The sequence below is a fragment of the Pelophylax lessonae genome (assembly GCF_965119305.1).
Source record: "Pelophylax lessonae genome assembly, chromosome: 2".
Taxonomy (NCBI): Eukaryota; Metazoa; Chordata; class Amphibia; order Anura; family Ranidae; genus Pelophylax; species Pelophylax lessonae.
This window is the reverse complement of record NC_138769.1, coordinates 372,817,758-372,841,316: the sequence shown is the minus strand read 5'-3', so window position 1 is coordinate 372,841,316 and position 23,559 is coordinate 372,817,758. Positions and strand designations below refer to the sequence as shown.

Sequence of the window (23,559 nt, the reverse complement as noted above, 5' to 3'; positions counted from 1 at the left end):
CCACTGCCCCCATTGCTAGATAATTTCCTTAAATAAAAACAACAATAGATATTTTTGATGATTATTATTGTAAGCATTTGCTGTCTTTCTGTGAAGTCACTGTTATACATATGCCTACATAAAAGACATCCTTAAAGACTAGCCACTTTAAGACCAGGCCTTTTCTGTAACTTTTTTTTTACAAGTTTTAATTTTGTATTTTTTTGCTAGAAAATTACTTAGAACCCCCAAACATATCATATAATATAAAAAACAAAATGGATCCAACCTGCAGCACCTTGTATATTTATTAGGAGAGTAAAACTCTTTACTCTCTTAATAAATATACAAGGTGCTGCAGATTGGATCCATTTTGTTTTTCTATATACTGGAGTCTGGGTGATCTCCATTGCCTGCTCTGCACCTGAACAACCGAGTTACATATAGATATAGATATATATATATATATATATATATTTTTTTTTAGCAGAGACCCTAGAGAATAAAATGGCGATCGTTGCAATATTTTATGTCACACTGTATTTGCGCAGCAGTCTTTCTGTTTCAGTTGTTTTTTTTAAATTGTTCTAGTAAACAAGGAAAAAGAAGGGGGTCACTTAGTAGAGCTACAAACAATCCTTGCACGCTCCAAGCATGTAACATGTAAAACATACAAATGTAGGGTTCAATAGAGGTTATTGAAGACCTTAACACGCAGATTAGGTCATACAGTAGTCTTTCAAACACAATTTTTTGGGGAAAAAATACACTTTTTTTTCTATTTATCAAAAAAAAACCCCCAAAAAAAACCCAGTAAAGTTAGCCCAATTTTTTTGTATAATGTGAAAGAAAATGTTACGCTGAGTAAATACATTTTTACAGGTTACCTGTTTAGAGTTAGAGGAGGTCTAGTGTTAGAATTTTTGCTCTCGCTCTAACGATCGCCGGAATATCTCACACGTGTGGTTTGAACATATGCGGATGAGACTTACGTATGCGGTTACTTCTGTGTGTGAGCACAGAGGGACAGGGCGCTTTATTTTTTTTTTCCTTATTTATTTTACTTTTTGTTTTCTATTTTTACATTGTGCCTTTATTTTTTATTTTTATCACTTTTATTCCTATTACAAGGAATGTAAACATCCCTTGTATTAGTAATAAGCATGACATGTCCGCTTTTTGACCCCAGATCTCTCATTTACCTTTAAAAGCAAAAAGACAAAAAAAAGGAATTTTGCTTTTAAGGGAAAAAAAAATCATCCCAAGGCCGAGAGGCGGAAGTGACGTCAGTCGTTGCTCCGGTCGTCCAAGGGCCAAGATAGCCCCCACTCGGCTTCCTGCCCAAGCATCCAACAGATCGAATTGGTTCCAGGCTTGCTGAGAGGTCTCGTAAGCTCAGAGATAACCAGGAAGCTCTGGGACACCTCTTCGGCTCTCTCTAAAAGTGATCCTGTGGCGAATCTGCTGCCATAACAACAATATTTAACGTCAAAGTATTGATGTAAATGTACTGTGGGCGGCCATCAAATGGCTAGAGATGGATCATAAACCAAAGATGAATAGATCTGTACTCATGGGTGTCAAGAACTTCATTTTAAGGTCACCCATGCTCCGCCCCTTTTGACAATGTCATGAAGGGGAGGGGCTTAGTCAATATAATTATTTTTAGTATTTATTTTAAAAAGGGAAACGGCAGAATTTTTAAAGCGTTTGTTAACCTAAAAAAAAAAAAAAAAATATATATAGATCCTGTTTCCTTAAAGCATGTTATACAGCACAGTGCTTGTGCAGTGTAATTTGGCCCCTTCTATCACCTAAAATACCTGGCTGATCCTGCTTGGCTACGTCCTCCCCTCTGTTAACTGACCACGGTTTATCATAGCTGCTGAGCTCTGAAACTGTGGTCAGTCTACGTGCCTCCGTCATCCGCAGCTCTCCTGTCCTCCTCTGTCCTCTCTCCCCCCTCCTCCCCTGTCTGTCTGCTCCTGTGTCAGTGCCAGCAGCCTCCCAGGCTAGCAATCGTCCCCCCCCCCCTTGTGGACTCCCATGTCTGTACTGTGCTGTTTTGTCCTATTATTGGTAGCTATGAATCTCTACAAATCACTCAAGATGTGAGAACATGTGACACACAGCTGATCTACAGTATATGAATAGGGCAAACAGCAGCTGGACAGCAGCCCATCTTCTTTTGCATGGAGTTGTAGGTACAAGTGTGGGTGATATTTAATATGCTCAAAGGAGTTTACTTCATTACAGATGACACTGTATCCATTGTAGCCAACCAATCCTTCACAACAAGGCAACAATATTCCTATGCTTGTGCCTTTTTATTCTACAGCCAACATATTCATTTTAAATATTTCACCTACAACAGGCCACCTACACCCATTTACTGAAATTCTTGTGTGTGCCTTTCCCTAAACCTACAGGTAAAATGGTGCCATGCTTCCACTGCTAGGCTGTGTCCCTCTAAACCTATAATAGTTTTTTTTATTAACATAGGAATTGAAATTAGTTAAAAAGTGGGCAGGTTTTAAAACAACACTAAGGGAAAAAAAAGTTGAGTATACTTAAAGCGGAGTTCCAGCCATTTCACTCACCTGTCCAACGGTCCAGCGATGCGGCCGCCCGAAGCCTCAATCCTCTCCCTCGGCGCCGGTGTTCCGTGAAAAAAAACCATACCCGTGAGAGAACCATACCCTCGTCACTTCCGGTGCACCTACGGAAGTTATGGATTTCTCACGCTAGTTACACTTGCGGCGGTTACATTAAAACAGCTCCTCTGCAACATGAATCTCCGCTCCTTCCCCTGTCACTTCCCTGCTCTCAGGTAATAAATATAAAAGCGGATCACGGAGCCGCGATCACCGTCATTTACATCTCATACACCCGCCACCGCTTTTATATTTATTAGGCGAGATCAGGCAAGTCACAGGGATAGGAGAGGAGATTATTGATGTTGCAGCCGAACTGTTTTAATGTTACCGCCGCAAGTATAACATTACACACAGTGCCGTGATAATTTCCTACCCTCCGAGCACGCGCACTTGTCAAATTCTTTGCTGTACTATTACGTATCCGTTTGAGACAGGAAGTGACGAGGGTATGGAAATCTAACGAGGTATGGAATTCTAACGTTACACTGGCATCACTGCTGTGGGCAACCGGCTGTGACAGTTTGCGGCTTCACAGCCGGGTACCCACTGCGCATGCGCGAGTCGCGCTGCGCGTCTTGATTGGCTGGCAATCTTCTGGGACCTCTGACATGTCCCAGAAGATTGCAGGGAGGGAGGGGGAGAGGAGAACTTCCGTTCAGGGCGCCGCGGCGCTCCGAGCGGAAGTGGGAGCGGTTACCTGTCAAAACTAGGTACCCGCTCCCCCCCCAAAAAAATGACATGCCAAATGTGGCATGTCAGGAGGTTAGATTACCTAAAGCGGAAGTTCCATTTTTGGGTGGAATTCCGCTTTAAGTTAAACATAATTTCACATGTACAATAGGCTGGTAAAACCGGGTGTTCTGTTTTAAACCACAAACTGCATTTTCTATTCAAACAGCCCTGCCCCGCGCTCCGGGCATGATAGGGAGGTAGCAAAGCACAGAATAATGTGACAAAAGCCTGTAGTTGTTTCCCTAGAATCACTAGAGAAGAGCAATCTAGTTGCATGGAATTACCAAAAGCTAACAATAAAGCCCATATATTGTATATGGTGGTTATATAGCCCACGATAGTCTACTGATTGACTATAGCTGCTTTTAAATATGGCTACCCCTACTATTCTGCTGGTGGTCTTCCCATTTATCTGTCATGTGAACCATTTGCCATAAATCAGAAATATGTTTTTACATACCACCTGCTCCCATTCTAGGGGATCCTTTTCTTTCAGGTTCTTTGAAAGGAAACTGTAGCATTGTGTCCAAAAGCTTAAAGCAATCTTTTAATGAGTTATGTTGGTAAAACCCAACCAATTCCTGCAGGAAACATATACATACATCAGTGAAAGTACTATCTAACAGTTTAGTCATCATGTCATTCTTACTGTTACACAATGAAAACTTAAAAAGGACACAGATATAGTAATTGTTTACCTCATAATGGTCCCATTTCACGTGATTAGAAATGCTTATATCTTGCACTGTAGCTGTAAGACTAAGGCATGCCAAACACGGTGAAAATTTCTTTCCTGCAAATGTGCATGATTCCCCCATCAACACAGACAGTGTTGACAGGGAAATCAGCAATTGTCTTCTCCCAGGGGGGGGGAATTGTTCCCGCCAGGAGAAGACAGTGATTAGTGCTAGCAACTATAGCACCATTAGTGATAATCGCAAGAGAATTCGACAGGCTGGTTGTACCCAAGGTAATTGATCAATCAACTTGGTACATTCAGCCTGCCCATTACCTGTTTGAATCTCGGTTGGTTCCTGCTGAGCCGGCCGAGATTCGAATTGTGTGTGGCCTGCCTAAAGCAGGTAAAAGGAAAAAAAATGCTTGATTCCCCTAATAACACAGTCAGTGTTAATGGGGGAATCCCTCCCACATCGCTATTATGTTCTGCCAGCAGGGAGCCTTCCCTGCCGGTAAAACACGATTAGTGTTACCGGGTATAATTGACGGCACTAATTGACGGCACTAATAGTTTGTGAAAAACTTAGCAGGCTGGTAGATCAACTTGTGTACAACCAGGGTGCCCATACACGGACCAAAATTCTTTCAGTTCAGCCTCTGCCGAACTTGGAAAATGTCATTGAAGGCTTGACTGTCAAAGTTTTACACAAGAATAAAGTTGACCAAACAGCATGGGGCAATGGCGAAGCTAGACATTCTTTCACCCGGGGCAAGCACTCAAATTGGCACCCACCGTCTGCCCACAACCCTTCACCTGAAGTTCTCCATCTGGGTGGCAATACAGCTCATTGGCTGGCTGATGGGTGAGTGAATGGGGGAATGACATTTGGCCTTAAAGCTGCATGTGCTGCTGCACATGTAGTATGAAGGCCTACACAATCACTGCAAAGATGAGGTTTGAATGAGGTGATTTCAAGTCTCACTTTCAGCAGATTAGGAGAGGGGCAACGCCACGAAAGGAGAAATGAGGCAAGAAGTAGGCCTTTAATAGGGCCTGCTTCTGTGTGCTCTTCTTCCTTCTCAATGGTGCCCCTCCTAATCCGCCACGGAAGTGAGGCTTAAAAATCGCCTCATTCTACAGTCATGGCTGGCTTATTAAAGGTCTGCCCCACTGGGATGTGTTTTTTTTTTTTTTTTTTTTCAGCAGTGCCCTTGCCGCAAGAGTAAGGATTGAATGAAGCGATTTCAATCCTCACCATCGGTCAGTGCTATCTTAGTAGCATCATGGGCCCTCAGTCAAAGTAGTACAACTGGGGCCCCTACTAGGGAGATGGTGACCTGTGGCACACTACATTCACCGTGGCAAAAAGTAGTTGTGGTTTTTTAGTCTGATTAGAAACAACAAATAAACACAATCAGGGAATTATCTCAAACTAAGTTCATCCCGGGTACACACTGTCCCGCTCTCTGTATACACTGACCTTCTTTCCCCCTGTATTAATTCTTTAAAATTATTTTTTGATTGTTAACATTTTTTAGTAATTTTTTTTTTTTTTACAATTTTTTACATCTTTTTTCACACACTGTTGCTGAGATGTCAGAGTTCCAAACAGACCCCTGATGTCTCACTTTTGGGACAGAGAAAGGAACTGGAGACATAGATTCTACAATCCCTTTCTCTGCATCCTCTGCTGCATTGGAGAAGAATGAACAGAAAGTGCTCTGAGGCTTCCTGTTCATTCACAAACAAAATACTCTAACTACAAGTGGAGTCTGCAATCTAACACGTTCAGACAATAATATATATATATATATATATATATATATATATATATATATATATATATACACACACACACACACACACACAGTATATATATATATATATATTTATTTATTTATTAGAATAGAAGGTGGTTTACTTACTGGAAGTCCCTTGAAGCCTTTCTTTTCCGTGAGTTTCCAGAGCCCTTCCTGAACAGTTACTTTCATGTGCTTTATTTCCTGGTTAAACCTAAACACAGTAATAGTGTTAAAAGAGTAAATGTCACTATGTGTTAACTATATTTGCTGCCTTTGCAGTCTGTGCTGGTGCCCAAAAGGACAGAGGGATGCCACTGGAAAAGAAGAGATAATGCGATCAGTATACCTTGTAACTTATCAGATTTGACCCAGCAATACTCAAATTTAGCTCCAGTTGCTGGATCATTATAGGAATGGTTACATTTCTGGAATTTGTATGAGTCACGTACGCTGTGTCTTGCATTTACTGGCTGCCAGGAGAGGAGAAGGGAGTGGACTAAGTGGGGATGAGCTGCTCCCACCAGTGGAAAACTTTGCTGCAGCCCCCAGCAAGAGCAGGGACACAGGGGGCTGAAGATGCTGATAATACCAACAGAGACAATACCATCAAGGAGATAATTTTTAGATTGTATATGTGTTTACATACATGCGTATGTACAGTATGTTGTATGCATGTATGTGTATGTGATGTGTGTGTATGTTGTGTGCACATGGATGGATGTTGTATTCATTGTGTATGTAGTGCTACCCCCTTAATGGCTGCTGGATTTTTGCCCCCCCTTCTTCTGCACAGCCAGGCAACACACATTTCTGGTAGGCACACAAAGTCAGTAAACTGGTCCAAGGGCTTTGTTTTTGACATTTATTAGGGTAAACAACTTGGATGGGGCATAGGGAGGTATGGGGTGCCCAAAACGGACTTGAAATAGAACCTTTGAGGACAACTGCAGCTACTCTGTCTTCTTAGTCGAACTCCAGACTGTTCCCATAGGAGACTACTTCCAAACAGACTGGCAACAATTCCAATACTGATCCCAGTATTTCAGCAGCAAATCTTCTCAAGCAGGGTGTGAAGGTTTGGCAAAGCTGTCTCTCCTGAATAGCTAGCTTGGTATTGCACCAGTCCTGTAGCTGGGATGATAACTTGGGGTCAGTTTTCATGCTGAACAGGTTCCATGTGCTTCCAGGGTGTCTCAGGCAAGCCTGGCTATAGCTGAAGGGGGTGAGGGTTCCTGTCAGCTTCTTTCCTTCTCACTCCTCTCTCTTTCTGGCACCTTCTGCCTGGAGGCAGAGCCCCCCAGCACAGGGGTCCCCTCTAGGCCTCTGTATCCTGGAATCTCTCTCCACATGGCCAGGCTCCTCAGTACTTAAGGGCCATCTCCCCACCTTCTGGGCCATCCTTACCCAGTGATTGGCAGAGATAACTTGAATATTCAGGCCCTGATCTCTGCCCCCATTAAGTTCCAGACCCTTTAGGGAGCTTCTAGAAAACAAGGGGGAGGTGAAAGAGACCTAGCCGGCAGAGCCTGCCAACTAACTGAACAATTAGCCCTGGCTACAGTGGAGCCCAACTAAATTTACCTAAACAACTATGTACACAGGGGGTGCTCCATGTATGTATATTTGTGTACATGAACGTGAAAGCACTGTATGTATGTTGTATACATTTTAAGCCCCACCCACTGCTGTGACAATTTTGACACCACCCACCATTTGGAGCGGTGTGCTACATGCCCTGTTATTAGCCCCCCCCCCAATTCTCAGGAATGCTGGTTTTCAAAAGCCCTGCATTCTACTACTCCTGTTTAGAGGGTCAAACCCTAGTAAAATGAGTGAGTTGTAGGACTTGGTTCAGTTATGATGATAAGATTACGGCAAGTGATGCCAGTTTGGTGATGTATATAGAATTATGAATGATGAAGTATGGTAGAATAAGACAAAAAAGGGCCCTGTGAGGTTCAAAGAAGATAGATGTTGGAGATTTGGCAATATGGCTGGAAAGCACAGAGCAACATTTAACATGAGATAAATATGTAGAACAGTTTTCTTACTTGAGGCTTATTGCAAATTCTCCGGAGTCTTTTGTTCTTTGTCTGACCAAAAATGTCCCATCAGAACGACTGGCTAATAATATTTCTGCTTCTTTTCTTTCCATAGCACCAGCGTACCTTTAAAGCACAGAAGATAATTTTGGTCATTATATTTTGAATCAAAGTGATTGCTTATGTGTCTTTAGAATTCCATATAAACAAAGCTCTTACCAAGAAAACATAGAGAGATCAGGTAATGGATTCTGTTGAGAAAAATATACATTTCTGTATTAGAAGTAGTACAATACAGGCACATGGTATTACAGACAGCATTACAGGCAATCATTAAATCCCACAATTAATATTTGTCATGTAAACTATATCACTTGTATAATTTGCAAATGTATATCAATGGAACCTAACACATTGGAGTTAATTTACTAAAGGCAAATACACTGTGTACTTTGTAAGCATAATTGCACTAATTTTCCCCATAGCTTAGTGAAAATAGTGAAGGTTCACTTTGTAAAAAACACCCTATCAGGTGCAAGGAAAAAAATAGCCTTTTTACTTGCACATGATTGGAAAATGGCAATCAGCAGAGCTTCACCACATTCACTATGCTCCGGGAAAAATTAGCGCAACTGCACTTTTAAAGTGCACTGTCTCTGCGTAAACTGTCAGCGCTATATAAATCCTTTATAACAACATTAATGATCTCTGGGATGTGATGCGCTATTTACCTACCGACACCATTGTCAATATATGAACACTAATCATAAATAATTAACATGGTCCACCAAAAAAAAAACTCATCCACATTTGAAACATCACTTACAGATATATAGGGCTTCACGTGACTGCATGGGAAGAAACCAAGATCGTAGGTGGAAGTATTGCGACCCTAAAACAGATAATTAGGCTTTTTTAAGTTTGTATAACCAGAAAATAAAATGACAGTTATCCTTAGTAATTCGATTCCTTCTTTCACCAACCTAGAAATTGAGGTTACAGATTCCTACATTTTCAATGTTGTGTTCACCTCTCAAGTATGCTTTCCTGTGTGCTTTTTTAAAGAGGAAACTATATGACCCCTTTCACACATACGGACCGTTCATTTCATCAATTCAGTCACCTTTGTTTGTCATCAGTTTTTTTCAGTCAACATCAGTTTCACATCTGTTTTTCACCCATAGTCATCCATTTTTCATCCTTTGTTTTGTCATCAGTTTTTCATCTGTTGTCATCCATTTTTCATCTGTTTTTCATCCAAACCATTTTTTAACGGGTGAAAAATAAGGCATTCATTTGTTCAAAAAAACGGATGTTGACGGAAGCGGATGAAAATGGAAGTAAATGGATAATCATCCATTTACATCAGTTTTTTTTTAATAGGAATGCATTGATATCTGTTTTCTATCCGTCAACGGATGGATGAAAAACAGACGAACGGTCCGTATGTGTGAAAAGGGCCTAAGACCCCGTTCACACTATGTCGGATCCGACTTCGGGGCGACCTGTGAAGTCGAGTGCAGCGCGACTTGCACGGACTTCATAAAATGGATGTCTATGCAAGTCACTCCAGGTCGCCCCGAAGTAGTACAGGACCTTTTTCTAAGTCGGAGTGACTTGTGTCGCTCCTATTAGAACCGTTCCTGTACTACACTATGGGACGCGACGGACCGCGACTTGTCAGGCTGACAAGTCGCGGTCCAAGTCGGATCAGTGTGAATGAGCTGTAAAGGTTTCTAGTAAACTTTATGTTTTGTAACATTAATAAACAGTTTGTTATTTTCATTGTTATGTGTTTAACCACTTGCTGACCAGCCGCCGCCTATATACGGTGGCAGGTTCCCACGAATCGATGTACCTGTACGGCGGTTCACGCGAGCGATCCTGGGGCGGCGCGCACCCCCACCGCCAGAGACACATGCTCGTGTCCACTCACCAGCCGGGAAGCCGATCCGTGGGGCCGGTGGCCGCAATTGCCAACGGGAACCCACGATCTCTCCCCATAAGGAGAGAGCAGCAGTCTGCAGTTGTAAACACAGCAGACCGTTGTTCTCTCAGCAATCAATGCAGAGCTCCCGTGTTCCTCCTATTTAGGAACACAGGTATCTGTGTTGATTTCACAAGCCCATCCCCCCACAGTTAGGAGACACCACCTAGACTCGCATTTAACCCTTTGATCGCCCCCGGGGTAAACCCCTATTCTGCCTGTGTCATTATTACAGTAACAGTGCATATTTTTAGAACTGATTACTGTAGTAATGTCACTGGTCCCCCCAAAAGTGTAAAAAATGTCAGTTAGGGATCCGATCTGTCCGCTGCAATGTCGCAGTCCCGGTAAAAATCGCTGATCGCGGCCATTAATAGTAAAAAAAAAAAAAAAAAAATTACATAAATCCTTCCCTTAGTTTGCAGGCGCGATAACTTTTGCGCAAACCAATCAAAATATGCTTATTGGGATTTTTTTTACCAAAAATAGCAGAATACAAATTGACCTAAAATTATGAAAAAATTTGATTTTTTTTTTTTTAATTTTTTTTTTGGGGGGGGGGGGGTGTTTATATAGTCGAAAGTAAAAAATATATATTTTTTTTTCAGAATTGACGCTTTTTTTGTTTATAACGCAAAAAATAAAAATTGCATAGGTGATCAAACACCGCCAAATGAAAACTCTATTTGTAGGAAAAAAAGGACTAAAATTCTATTTGGGTACAGCGTCGCAACACCGTGCAATTGTCTGTTAAAGTAATGCAGTGTCGAATCGCAAAAAATGGCCTGGTCATTAAGGGGGAAAATCTTCGGATCCAGAAGTGGTTAATATTATTTTTTTGTACCATTTTTTACAAAATGTAATCATGAAACTGCTTACAAAGATTGTTGGGTTTGCTAATAACAAAGTGTGTAAAGCCTTGTACACACAATGAGAATATCATCTAAATGATCGTCTGTTGTGCTTTGCATGCTAGTCTTATATTAAAAATAAAGAGGTTACTAAAGTTATGAAAATTCTTGTACAACAGAATACAACTTTCGGAAGTGATGTGTCTTTTGTTTCCGAGCATGTGTGGTTTTGCGATTTTGTGTAGGAGAGTGCTGGAGAAGAGATAGTAAGAGAGTGCTGGAGAGGAGATAGTAAGAGAGTGCTGGAGAGGAGATAGTAAGAGAGTGCTGGAGAGGAGAATGTAGGAGAGGGCTGGAGAGGAGATTGTAAGAGAGGGCTGGAGAGGAGAGTGTAGGAAAGTGCTGTAGAGGAGAATGTAAGAGTGTGCTGGAGAGGAGAGTGTAGGAGAGTGCTGGAGAGGAGAGTGTAGGAGAGTGCTGGAGAGGAGATAGTAAGAGAGTGCTGGAGAGGAGAGTGTAGGAGAGTGCTGGAGAGGAGATCGTAAGAGAGGGCTGGAGAGGAGAGTGTAGGAAAGTGCTGGAGAGGAGAATGTAAGAGTGTGCTGGAGAGGAGAGTGTAGGAGAGTGCTGGAGAATGTAAGAGAGTGCTGGAGAGGAGAATGTAAGAGAGTGCTGGAGAGGAGAATGTAAGAGAGTGCTGGAGAGGAGAATGTAAGAGAGTGCTGGAGAGGAGAGTGTAGGAGAGTGCTGGAGAGGAGAGTGTAGGAGAGTGCTGGAGAGGAGAGTGTAGGAGAGTGCTGGAGAGGAGAGTGTAGGAGAGTGCTGGAGAGGAGAGTGTAGGAGAGTGCTGCAGAGGAGATAGTAAGAGACGGCTGGAGAGGAGAGTGTAGGAGAGTGCTGGAGAGGAGAGTGTAGGAGAGTGCTGCAGAGGAGATAGTAAGAGACGGCTGGAGAGGAGAGTGTAGGAGAGTGCTGGAGAGGAGATAGTAGTAAGAGAGTTCTGGAGAGGAGAGTGTAGGAAAGTGCTGGAGAGGAGAATGTAAGAGCGTGCTGGAGAGGAGAGTGTAGGAGAGTGCTGGAGAGGAGAATGTAAGAGCGTGCTGGAGAGGAGAGTGTAGGAGAGTACTGGAGAGGAGAATGTAAGAGAGTGCTGGAGAGGAGAATGTAAGAGAGTGCTGGAGAGGAGAGTGTAGGAGAGTGCTGGAGAGGAGATATTAAGATAGTGATGGAGAGGAGAGTGCTGGAGAGGAGAATGTAAGAGAGTGCTGGAGAGGAGAGTGTAGGAGAGTGCTGGAGAGGAGATAGTAAGAGAGTGATGGAGCGGAGAGTGCTGGAGAGGAGAATGTAAGAGAGTGCTGGAGAGGAGAATGTAAGAGAGTGCTGGAAAGGAGAGTGTAGGAGAGTGCTGGAAAGGAGAGTGTAGGAGAGTGCTGGAGAGGAGATATTAAGATAGTGATGGAGAGGAGAGTGTAGGAGAGTGCTGGAGAGGAGAATGTAAGAGAGTGCTGGAGAGGAGAGTGTAGGAGAGTGCTGGAGAGGAGATAGTAAGAGAGTGATGGAGAGGAGAGTGCTGGAGAGGTGAATGTAAGAGAGTGCTGGAGAGGAGAGAATGTAGGAGAGGAGAATGTAAGAGAATGCTGGAGAGTGTAGAAGAGTGCTGGAGAGGAGGATGTAAGAGAGTGCTGGAGAGGAGATTGTAGAAGAGTGTTGGAGAGGAGAATGTAAGAGAGTATTCATACTGTACTGATCAAACAAAAATCATTTTTTGCGGTATCTTATGAGAAAAATGTTCGTGTTTGTCCCTTCGGATAATTTCACATGAACTGTCCCGATCGGCTATTACGCTTGGTATGATCGCTTCGACAGCTGTATTTTTGGTCCGATTTTCTGATTATGTGTATTAGATATTTATGGCTAACTGCATTCACTCATTAGTTAAGACACTGCCATCTGTTAGTAGAGGGGAAGGAGGGGTGTCCCTTTTCTGATTTATCTGAGACCCAACCTGCTCAGCTACCTAATAGTTGCAAAATATATGTATATATGAAATTATCATATGCAACATTTAACTCATAAATAACTGATTAAAAATTATTTCAAAATAAAATAATATTTTTTTTGGGTAATGAACACTATAGATCCCAATTAACCAACTAATCAGTGCTTAGCTTCCATTCGAACATAAATTTGAAAATTATATATGGAATCTTACAGGCTGCAGCTGCCACCACTTTGCGCTTCCTTTGGACTAGTGTTTGCACATGAGCCCCTGACTAAAATAGATAACAGATAGACAAAGGCTCTGCTTGAGCAACAGGTAGCAGATACCCCCTAGTCTCCAAATGTGACATGACAGTGCTAGTGTAGCTGGGTGTGCTGCTGACTGCATGTGCCTCTCTCCTTTCACTTAGCTCTCCCCATTGTCAGTATACTGCAGTGTGGGTGGGCAAGACCCACTGTGGGCTGGCAGTTGCCTCTCACCCTTAGCTTCCATGCTGTATGAGCAGAGAGGGCTGTGTGTGAAATCCACCCTCCTTATGGCAGTGGACTTGAGCTAATCAGAGAGTAGGAGAGCTTAAGCCAATGAGGGCATCAGAGAGAGGACTTTCTGTGCAGAGGTGGATCATGGGTAGTTTTTAACCACTTCTGGACCGGTAGTTTACCCTCTTAATAACCAGACCATTTGTTGCGATACGGAACTGCGTTACTTTAACTGACAATTGGTCGTGCGATGCTGTAAATTTTGATGTAATTTTTTTCCCCACAAGTAAAGCTTTCTTTTGGTGGTATTTGATCACCTCTGCGATTTTTATTTTTTGCACTATAAACAAAAAGAAAGGGGCAATTCTGAAAAAAAAAAAAAACAATATTTTTTACTTTCTGCTATAAAACACAGCCAATAAAAAAAAAAAATTTAAAACCAAATGTTTTTATCTTTTTAGGCCAATATGTATTCTGCTACATATTTTTGGAAACAAAAGTCCCAATAAGTGTATTTTGATTGGTTTGCGCAAAAGTTATCGCGTCTACAAACTAGGGAATAGATTTATGACATTTTTATTTATTTAATTTTTTTTACTAGTAATGGCGGCGATCAGCTTTTTTTTAGCGGGACTGCGACATTTCCGCAGACAGATTGGACACCTAACTGACACTTTTGAACGGACCAGGTACATTACTACAGTAATAATCAGTGCTAAAAATATGCACTGTTACTGTAATAATGATTACAGTATCATTTTTCAGAGCAAAGCGGAATCCGCCGGGAGGAAAGCCCGTGTTAAAGGACCCTAAATAGAGTCGTGGCATGAAACAGAGGATCCATCATACTAGGCGGCTTCTGGGTGCATAGCACTACACTACTTGGAAAATAATTTGATTTATAATGATAAATATGTGACACAGTCAACAAAAATGATACTCCAAAATGAGATACAACACAAAAATGCACACTGCATCTGAAGTCACAAGACGCACCTCCCACCAGTTCTGTTCAGCTTCTGCTTTGGTCAGTTCTATGACATCCCCTTTTTGCATTTTCAGCGGTGGACCAAATGCAATAGGCGGTGGAGGGATTCCAAAGTATTCCTGACATGTTTCCATCTTTGTAAGACCTGCAATTGACAGACAGACTCTGATGTTTTGGGGAATCAGGTTTAGTTTATCTGAACAGCCAAAAGACCACCAATAAAGCTGGCCATAGCAAAGAACATATTAAAAAAAATGAAGGGCGATAAGTGATCTGCCTTTCCATTTGAATTATAGGCCAGAAGCTCCTACTGACTCCTCTTTGGCTCAAGCCAATGGGACAAAATAGTTTATTCCTTTTTTCCCCCTAAAAAAACAATACAGCAGTGTTCTATATGAAATACTTAACGCATATCTATATCCAAAAACAAAGTTGTAATATGTTGCTGCATATCAGACCGTAGATGTTGTGACTGCATTCGTTTTCTTTTTTCTGGCTTTTTTTCTTTTATTTTCACATAGTCATATTGCCAGTAACACAATGCTCACCCAGGGTACTGTATAGATGGAGGAATGATGTTGTCTCCCTAGACTGCTCTACTGATTAAACTACAAATACTTCTTCTTCCCTTCATGTCTATTACATAGAGGGAGGTGTTTTGTAATTCACAGAAGGCAGCTGAAAAGGCAGATGTCAGTTCAATGCACAGGAAGTTATAAGGATGCTGGATTGCATGCTTTTATCTGCACTTGAAAGAAATTTACTTAGCCTAAAAATAGAAAACAAATGCCACCACTGCATCAACGGACTGGTAAGCTACAATATACCGAAATACATTTTTGTTCTTGGGTTTAGATACATTTTATAAAGATACTCCTTATTGGACATTTTGAGCTTAGGGTACAAAACAAAGCCAATTGGGCATACCCAGGCTTAAGAGAAACAGAAAAAAAAAAAAAAAAACAACAACAAAAACAATGACAAAATAATCCAATTGGCAACCAAGATGGCGGATTTGGGTAAAGCTCAATGGCATAGGCATAACAAGAAAATTATACCTCCCAATCAGCTTCTACCCTGCAGATGCTCTCATTAGGTAAGTAAAATGAAATCAGGGAGGGGAAATAGATCCCATAGAGGGGGTTTAGATATATTTGAAGCTTAGTGGATACAGCATACATTAAGTAGGGTATAGTGTTGTCCATAACTATCCAATTGGTGTAACAATTTACAAGCTTACTAGACCTCATTCTAGGCTATTGTATATTCACATGCTTTAAAGGGTTAGTTCACCTTTTCAGAAAAAAATGAGAAAGTGAACAAATACCGTACAGCCTCCCCAACTCCCTGATTCCCACTGTACTCCATGGGTGTTGAGTTGTCAGTGCCTATGCAGTCAGTGCAGTGGTCTGTGGATTTGAAATTCCTGCTTATCTCCCCCTTCTTTCTGCAGGGCTTTTTGGATGGATCGTAACATTGCTCTGTGCCAGCACTGACCATTCAGAATCACTCTGATTCGTCCTGGAACCCTGGCAGAAAGAAGGGAGAAAGGAGTGTGGATTTCAAATCCCTGGACCGCTGCCCTGACTGCGTGGGCAATGAAAGCTTATTACCCATGGAGGTTAGTACAGTGGGTACTGGGAGGCTGTAGGGTATTAGTTCACCTTTTTTCTGCAAAGGTGAACTAACGATAGGCGTGCGCACAGGGTGTGCCTGGGCACACCCTAATCACCCTGTGTGGTGCCGATTCCCCCTGCAGCTCCTCTCAGAGCTAAAATAAATAATAGTAAATCATTTATTAACCGGCCCCTTCCATTTTTGAATGAAGACAGTGAGTGATCTGTACCAATCGCTCCGGTCTTCATTCTTAGCTGAAGCATAGTAAACTATGTTTATTACAGGCTGCAGAGAAAGGGAAAGGGGATTTTCTGTCCTCAGTTTTTTTTCTCTTTTTCAAAAGTGAGACATCAGGGGTCTGTTTAGATTCTTGATATTTCAAAAAGGCCCTATAGCAGGTTTCCTAAAAAAATTGTAAAAAAAAAGTAATAAAAAATAATATTGTAAAATAAAAACAAATAATATTGTAAATAATAAAACAAAATTTAAATAATAATAAAAAATTGTATTGTAAAACATATTTAAAAAAAATAATAAAAATAAAAAACTACTGACACTGTCCACTACCCTACTGGCACCAATCTTTGCTCTACTGACACTGTCCACTGCTTTGCTGATATACATACGTGTGTTTGTGCTCTTGGGTGCACACCCTAATGCAATAGGCTGCACACACCAATGGAACTAACCCTTCAACTGACCTGTCAGTGAAAATTCAGTTTAATAATTCTTGTAACTTTCCAGTTACTTTTCTTTTTAGGCATTTTTATATATGAATTTAATTGCAGTTATTGTTCTTGTAAGGGCAAATAAACAACAGTTAATTACCACATGTCACATACTGTATATTATCATAGTTACAGCATTAAAGGATTTCAAAGCAGTTCACACATGGGCCAAAACTGTCCAGATTGCCTTAGGGTGTGATCTAGCTGTTTGACTTCTTAAAGACCCATGCACACTGGGGTGTTCAGCCCCAGTGCATTAGCTGCTGGCGTTTAGGTGCGGGTGGAAGGTACTAGAGGTACTACATTTTAGGGTAGTATGCGCCCAGGGACAAATGCTCCGAACGCAGACTGCTTGCATTCCGGGCAGTTTTTCCTTGGTGCATAATGCCCTAAGTATTAGTAGTGCACTATCCAGCCTCAGTAGCTGTCAGCCCCTCATATACTTTTACAGGCTGCTGGGAGCGGGGCTGGAAAATGTTTCTGTAACTTCCAACTGCACTACACTGTTTCATCTCCATAACCCAGGGATCCTCAAACTACGGGCTTCCAGCTGTTGCACAACTACACATCCCATGGGGCATTGTAAAACTCTGACATTCACAGACACTAGGCATGATGGGAATTGGAGTTCCTGAACAACTGGAGGGCCATAGTTTGAAGACCCCTGCCATAACCCCACCTTGTGCTAAGGCAGAAAGCACAGGAAGTTATCAGCTCACAAGATGTCTGGTAAAATCAACAGGTATTTTGTATTTATTAAACAGATATAACAAAAAACTTCAATTTTACATTTAACATACTTTAGGGAGAAAAATAAAGGGAGAAAACAAAGGGAGAAAATAAGAGAAGTTCATTGTTAGGGTTTACGTGTACTTTAACACCAGTGGCAATAAATACACAGGTCAAATAATGACGGAGAAGGCATAAAGCACCTTTTACTGACAATATTTCACTGATATATTGGCACCAAACTACCACTCTAGGAAGATGCGATGAAAAACTATATATATGTGTTATATTTTTAAAAAAATAACTTACCTGAGTCTGTTCTTTTATTTGGTGGTCCACGGCCCTGTTTGGCATGCAAATTACATATTTATGTCATTACTAATGCCTTTTACACAACACCTCATCATTTCACTAATCACCCAATATATTACGTAGTTTTCTCCAACTGCTTACAAACTCCTTTCAAGTTCCCATTTAACTTTGAAAAAAACATTCCATCAAATAGGACATTCAGATCATTTATATTCAGATTATTTTTATGTAACCATCTTTTATCCACTCTACTACTTCACTTATGCTGTTACAGTCACGTTTACATTTCTTCTAATGCTTTTCATCCACTTATTTCCTTGTATTCTGCATTTACTGTAACCTCTTACACACAGCTTCAATTTCATCACACTATGTCCTATTTATCTTATAAGCACTATTGTGTACCTTTTTAGTAGACATTGGACCACTGTCTGCAAAAAAAAAAAAATGAAATAAGTTGTTTTAAAACCTTTATTCTGCATTAAAAATAATTACAATAATGCGGTTAAAGTGAACTTGTATGAACATTAACATGGGTAGTGCTCTCACAGACTTGGATTTAAACAGCAAGACTGCAGGGAGTCTAGAACCCATAACGAGCAGGCAACTACTGAAAACTTATGTCAAGGAGACATGAATAGGCCACATACTGATGCTATCTCTGATGTAAAACCAGCTTCAATATACCTAATGGAAGATTCACAACATATAGTCTTGCCTGTCCACCTCCCACTCCAATGCACTTTACCCATTTTGAGATTTATTGTGGCACAGCTGGGCAGGGTCGCAGTCCTGGGCATACACTTGATGGGTGCTGGAGGTACAGGAAAAGAGGCGTGCTTGGAGTGGCATAGCTACTATTGATTCCATAATAAAAACGCTTGTTCATGATTGTACTTCAGGTCAGTAACTCCGTAGCTGCTAAAGCAAGGATCAGTGTGTATGGCAACCGGTCCGACAGAAGACGGCTGTTCAGCCGGCTTCTATCGAAGGGTCATGACCGAAAACAGTCTGCCAACCAGCTCACAATCAGTACTCTCAGCCAATGGTTGAGAGCGCTGACCAAAGTTTAGAACAGCAGGGGAGACTGCTGTACTAACATCAGATTGTTAGTACAGCGGCTCCTCCTGAGCTGTCAGTTTTTTTTTTTCACTTAACCCTGTTGGGTTGAAAAAAAAAAACTACTAGTGTGTACTAGGCTTTAAGTATAACTAAAGTCAAAACATTTATTTTTTTGGATACAGTGGAGATGGATTAGAACCCTTGTCCATTTTTTTTGCTGTCTGTGACCTCGTTAGGTAGATTAAACCTCACTATTTGTCCTATTTACTATTATCATTAAAAGCGAAAGAAAAGAAAATCCCAAATTTTGGATTGTCCCCAGAAAAGTAATAGAGGGATTTCCTCTAACTTCCTGTTTTGCTATGGGACAGGAAGTGAAGGGAAATCTCCAAAAAATGGGACACAGATAGCGAAAAAAAAAAATCTAATTGCGGTTATAACTAGTGATCGACCAATATCGTTTTTTTATTGCCGATACTGATATTTTGGTCATCGCATATCGGTATCGGCCTATATTGGCCGATATTTTCGTACATAAAAAAAAAAATGTTTTTTTTAATTTATTTTTACAGGTACTCTTGTGGAGGGATCTGGGGGTCTAAAAGACCTCAAGCCCCTCCTCTGCACTTATAAGCATTCAAAACGCCAAGTTTGGCTGTTTTGAATGCTGTAATTTTTTTTAATTTGGCGCCTAGTACCAGGAACTGATGTCATGACATCACGCCTGGGTTTTTACATGAAGACCTGATCAGAGCCGAATGCGGCTTTGATCGTGTCTTCTCTTCGGCGGCCGTGCAGGCTGGTTGCCTGGGTCTCCCGGTGGGGCGGGAGACCCGGGCGAGTTGCGGGAGGGGGGGGGAACGTCCCCTCCCGCTTCTTGTAATGACAGCTGAGCGGCTTCTAAGTACCGGGGTAATGCCTCCGGTACAAGTACTTTCCCGAAATATATACAACATCAATAACCTCAGGGGCCGATTCTGATTTATCGGCTTTGCTGATAATCGGTCGATCCCTAGTTATACCCCTCCCTTACTCTATCCAAAATGAAAAAAAATAAGTTTTGCCTATAGTTTTACTTTAAGTATCACTTAACAAGATTAAATATAATAGCTACACAGAGTGAACCAAAGTTGAGGGCAGAAAAATTAAAATGGATGTTGTCTTACTTTTTAAATAGGTACACCTGGACCCAATGAGTTGAAAATTAGGACAAACACCTACCTCATTCTGTTAACCCACCCAGTCAGTAAAATAATTTTACTGTTGATGACCCACTCCTCTGCTATAAACTCCACTCCCTTGGCCTCCAAAACTCTGTTCTTTCTTGATTCCTCTCCTATCTATCACAGCACTTCTTCAATGTTATCTATAACTATCTCCTCCTCTCCATTTCCTCTTTCTGTAGAGGTCCCCCCAGGGCTTGGACCCCTTCTCCTCTCGATCCTCCCACGGCTTCCAATACCATTTCTATGTGTGCAATGATTAGGTTAATTTAACCCACACAAATGTGAAAATACATATGCAAACTCAACTTTGTAATATTATGAGAGCTGCTATAAAGATAAAAAAGGGCTTAACGATGAAGAACAAAAAATTATTATTTAACCGCGCTCCCACTATATAATAAATGAAGTGGCATAAAACACTAATATTCAAAATAAGTACATGTCAAACAATATGTGCAAAATGAAGTAAAGTGCTTATAGTTCCAAAAAATCAGATTCAGAGATAAAGTGCAATGTCCTTATAATCCAAATAGGTCCAAACGCCGCAGTGAAAATACTCCACCAGTGACCACATGTGTCTATTCGCCCCCGATATTAGAGTACACAGCCCACTCACCAGAATTAAATGATCCCTATTACAGGCAGTCAAAATTAGCATGGGTATCTGATGATTTCACTTGAGGTGTTCAAAGGAGCAAGCCAGGACAGGCCATCAGTAGCGGTACTCCAGCGCTTTCAAATGCTTATACCAAACCATGTGGAGGTAAAAGAGAAGCATCTCATAGTGCAGTAAGTACAAATGTTTTATTAAAATGGTTAAAATCACACTTACAATTGGTAAGTATATTCACAGGATTGGAAATAGCAAGGAATGCTGGTTTGCGCTCCACCTGCGTTCCAGGCAAACAGAAGTGGCGTGTCAGACTGATCCCACCCTACGGGTTTCGTCAATGTGTGTCTGACGTCATCAGGGGTCACATCTCTGGACACGTCGCTTCCTACTTATATTCACTGCCGCCATCTACAGTTATCCAATCCAATTCAATCCATATACGTATACTCTTATAAAACACCATATTAAGATTATATATGGCATCAAGGGCACTTAAAGATATTCCAAACTAATATTTATCTTTTATCTTTATATTATTCCAACCGCTGTCGTTTAAGACATCTAGTGGTGGGAATTGAGACTGCAGGTTATTAATCCTAATTTCCCTTAAAAATATTAAGGGATGCCTACTGCCCTCTAGTGATATTTATACCACATTGCATGTTATTCTGTATATTAAATTTAAAACATTCCTTATTCATATTACAAATACTATTCGGCCATCTTCACCATGCCCCCCTTTTACCCATTAGAATGGAGTTCTATTGGAACACCTATCTTATGGCATGTCTTCAATAATACAATTTCCAAATGAATTAATAATTAGAAATAAAACAATTCAAATCAATATCTAAATTCACACCCGCAGGGTGTAAAGTGTTCATTTAAAAAACGCATTGTTTCATTTTGTGAAAGCTTTTGTGTCATATTGCCCCCCCTCCAATGTTGTTCAAGTCTGTCATCACCGCAATGGGACATATAGCTGGGGTCTCTATTATGGTGGGTCCTAAAATGATTAGATAGGTTATGTTTTGGGAAACGTTTTTTGATGTTATTTACATGCTCATTTATTCTAGTTCCTAACTTCTTTGTAGTACAGCTAATATACTGTAACTCACAAGGGCAGGTTATCAACGAGGTTACGTGAGTGGATTGGCATGTAATACATTTTTTGATTTTGTACTATTTCCCTGTACTATTTGATATAAATGAGACCACTTTACTTTTCCTGTTACTTAGTTTTACATGCCTTGCATCTTTCACAATGAAAAAAAACGATCTGATCTAGGAATGTTACTTTTTTTTTGGGTGAATCGGGAATGTTTGGGGCTGGTATATTTCTTAGATTAGGCACCTGACAATAAATACATTTTGGTTTCTTCGGCAGAAAACTACAAAGTGTTTTGTCCCTTAGTTTTATGATGTGTTCTAGTGACCTAAAGTCATGTTTGAAACTGGTTAGAAATGGCAGGTCCCCTTTATTCTCTGCATCTTTTGGTCTATCTACCAATAGTGTGTTTCTATCCATAGTTTTTACTTTGTTTTGAATAGATGTCAGGGTATCCAGTTGGTAACCTTTTTCTCTAATCTTTTTAACTAATACATTAGACTGTTCTACATAATCCTCTATGTTTTTACAGTAACGCCTTATGCGCATTAATTGCCCTTTGGGTATCTCCTCCAAATGGCTGAAATGTATTTATCATAAGGAACCTAACCTAAAGAAATATGCTAACCCCATAAATTCCAGATCCACCCAAGAAAAAAGTAACATTCCTAGCTCAGATCTGTTTTTTTTATTGTAAAAGATGCATGGTATGTAAAACTGTGAGGATCAGGAAAAGGAAAGTGGTCTCATTTAAATCAAATAATACAGGGAAAGAGAACAAAATCAATACATTTATTACATGCCAATCCACTCATGTAACTTAGTTGATAACCTGCCCTTGGGGGTTACACTATATTAAAAAGTGAAAAAAACTGTATATTGGCCGTACTGCAAGGAATTTAGGGACTAGAATAAACAAGCATGCGAATAACATCAAAAAAGGTTTTGCAAAACATAGCCTTGGATGGATCCTAGGATCTAATAATTTTAGAACCCACCATAAAAGAGACCTTAGCTAAATAGCTATATGTCCTTTTGTGGTTATGACAGAATTGAACAACATTGAAGGGGGGGGGGAAGCAATATGACACAAAAGATTTCACAAAACAAAACAGAATATATTTTTTAAATGAACACTTTACACTCCGCAGGTATGAATTTAGATATTGATTTGAATTATTTTATTTCTAATTATTAGTTGATTTGGGAATTGTATTATTGGAGACATGCCATAACATAGGTGTTCCAATAGAACACATCCTAATGGGTAAAATGGGGGCATGGTGAAGATGGCTGAAAAGTAATTTAGAATATGAATAAGGAATGTTTTAAAATGTAACCTATAGAGTAATGTGCAATATGGTATAAATATCACTAGAGGGCAGTAGGCGGCATCCCTTATTATTTTTAGGGGAATAAGTATTAATAACCTCCAGTCTCAATTCCCCCCACTAGATGTCCTAAATGACAGTGGTTGGAATAATACAAAGATAAAAGATAAATATTCGTTTGCAATATCTTTAGGGGCCCTTGATGCCATATATAATATTAACGTGGTTGTAAAGTCACATAACATAATTACTTGTATCATCTCTGTTTTTGCAGGCTATAAAGTGCAGTGTGTGGGTTTCTTTTAAATTATATTCCTAAATACCTTTTTTTACAGCTCCTCTGTGCAGTCACATGATCCCCCTCTGCTCTGCTTCCTCCATCTAAGAACAGCAGTGGGAGGGGCTGAGATTCTCCAGTGATGTCAGCCAACCAGCAGAGGCAGATCATGTGACCACACAGTGGAGTTGTGCAAAAAGTTATTTAGGATTATCATTTTAAAAAACTGACATACTGCACTGAATATCTTGCTAAAACAGAGACGATACAAGGCACTGTGTTATGTAATGCATTGGAATAGAGGCAGGAGGAGAGGGGATGGGCTCAGAAGGGATTGGCTCTGCAGACACAGACTGAA

At 40.7% G+C, this 23,559-nt stretch overlaps 1 protein-coding gene across 1 annotated transcript in view; it reads right to left on the bottom strand.

The window, feature by feature from the left end:
• VAV1 (vav guanine nucleotide exchange factor 1) overlaps positions 1–23,559 on the bottom strand; it is a 169,256-nt gene that overhangs the window by 4,084 nt on the left and 141,613 nt on the right. The window contains exons 18-25 of the mRNA XM_082247737.1: positions 17,990–18,015; positions 17,582–17,615; positions 14,207–14,343; positions 8,718–8,783; positions 8,111–8,142; positions 7,901–8,017; positions 5,973–6,060; positions 3,829–3,949 (exon numbers count right to left, since the gene is read on the bottom strand). Of these exons, the coding sequence (XP_082103863.1) occupies positions 3,829–3,949; positions 5,973–6,060; positions 7,901–8,017; positions 8,111–8,142; positions 8,718–8,783; positions 14,207–14,343; positions 17,582–17,615; positions 17,990–18,015 (621 nt within the window). The remainder of the gene's footprint in view (positions 1–3,828; positions 3,950–5,972; positions 6,061–7,900; positions 8,018–8,110; positions 8,143–8,717; positions 8,784–14,206; positions 14,344–17,581; positions 17,616–17,989; positions 18,016–23,559) is intronic.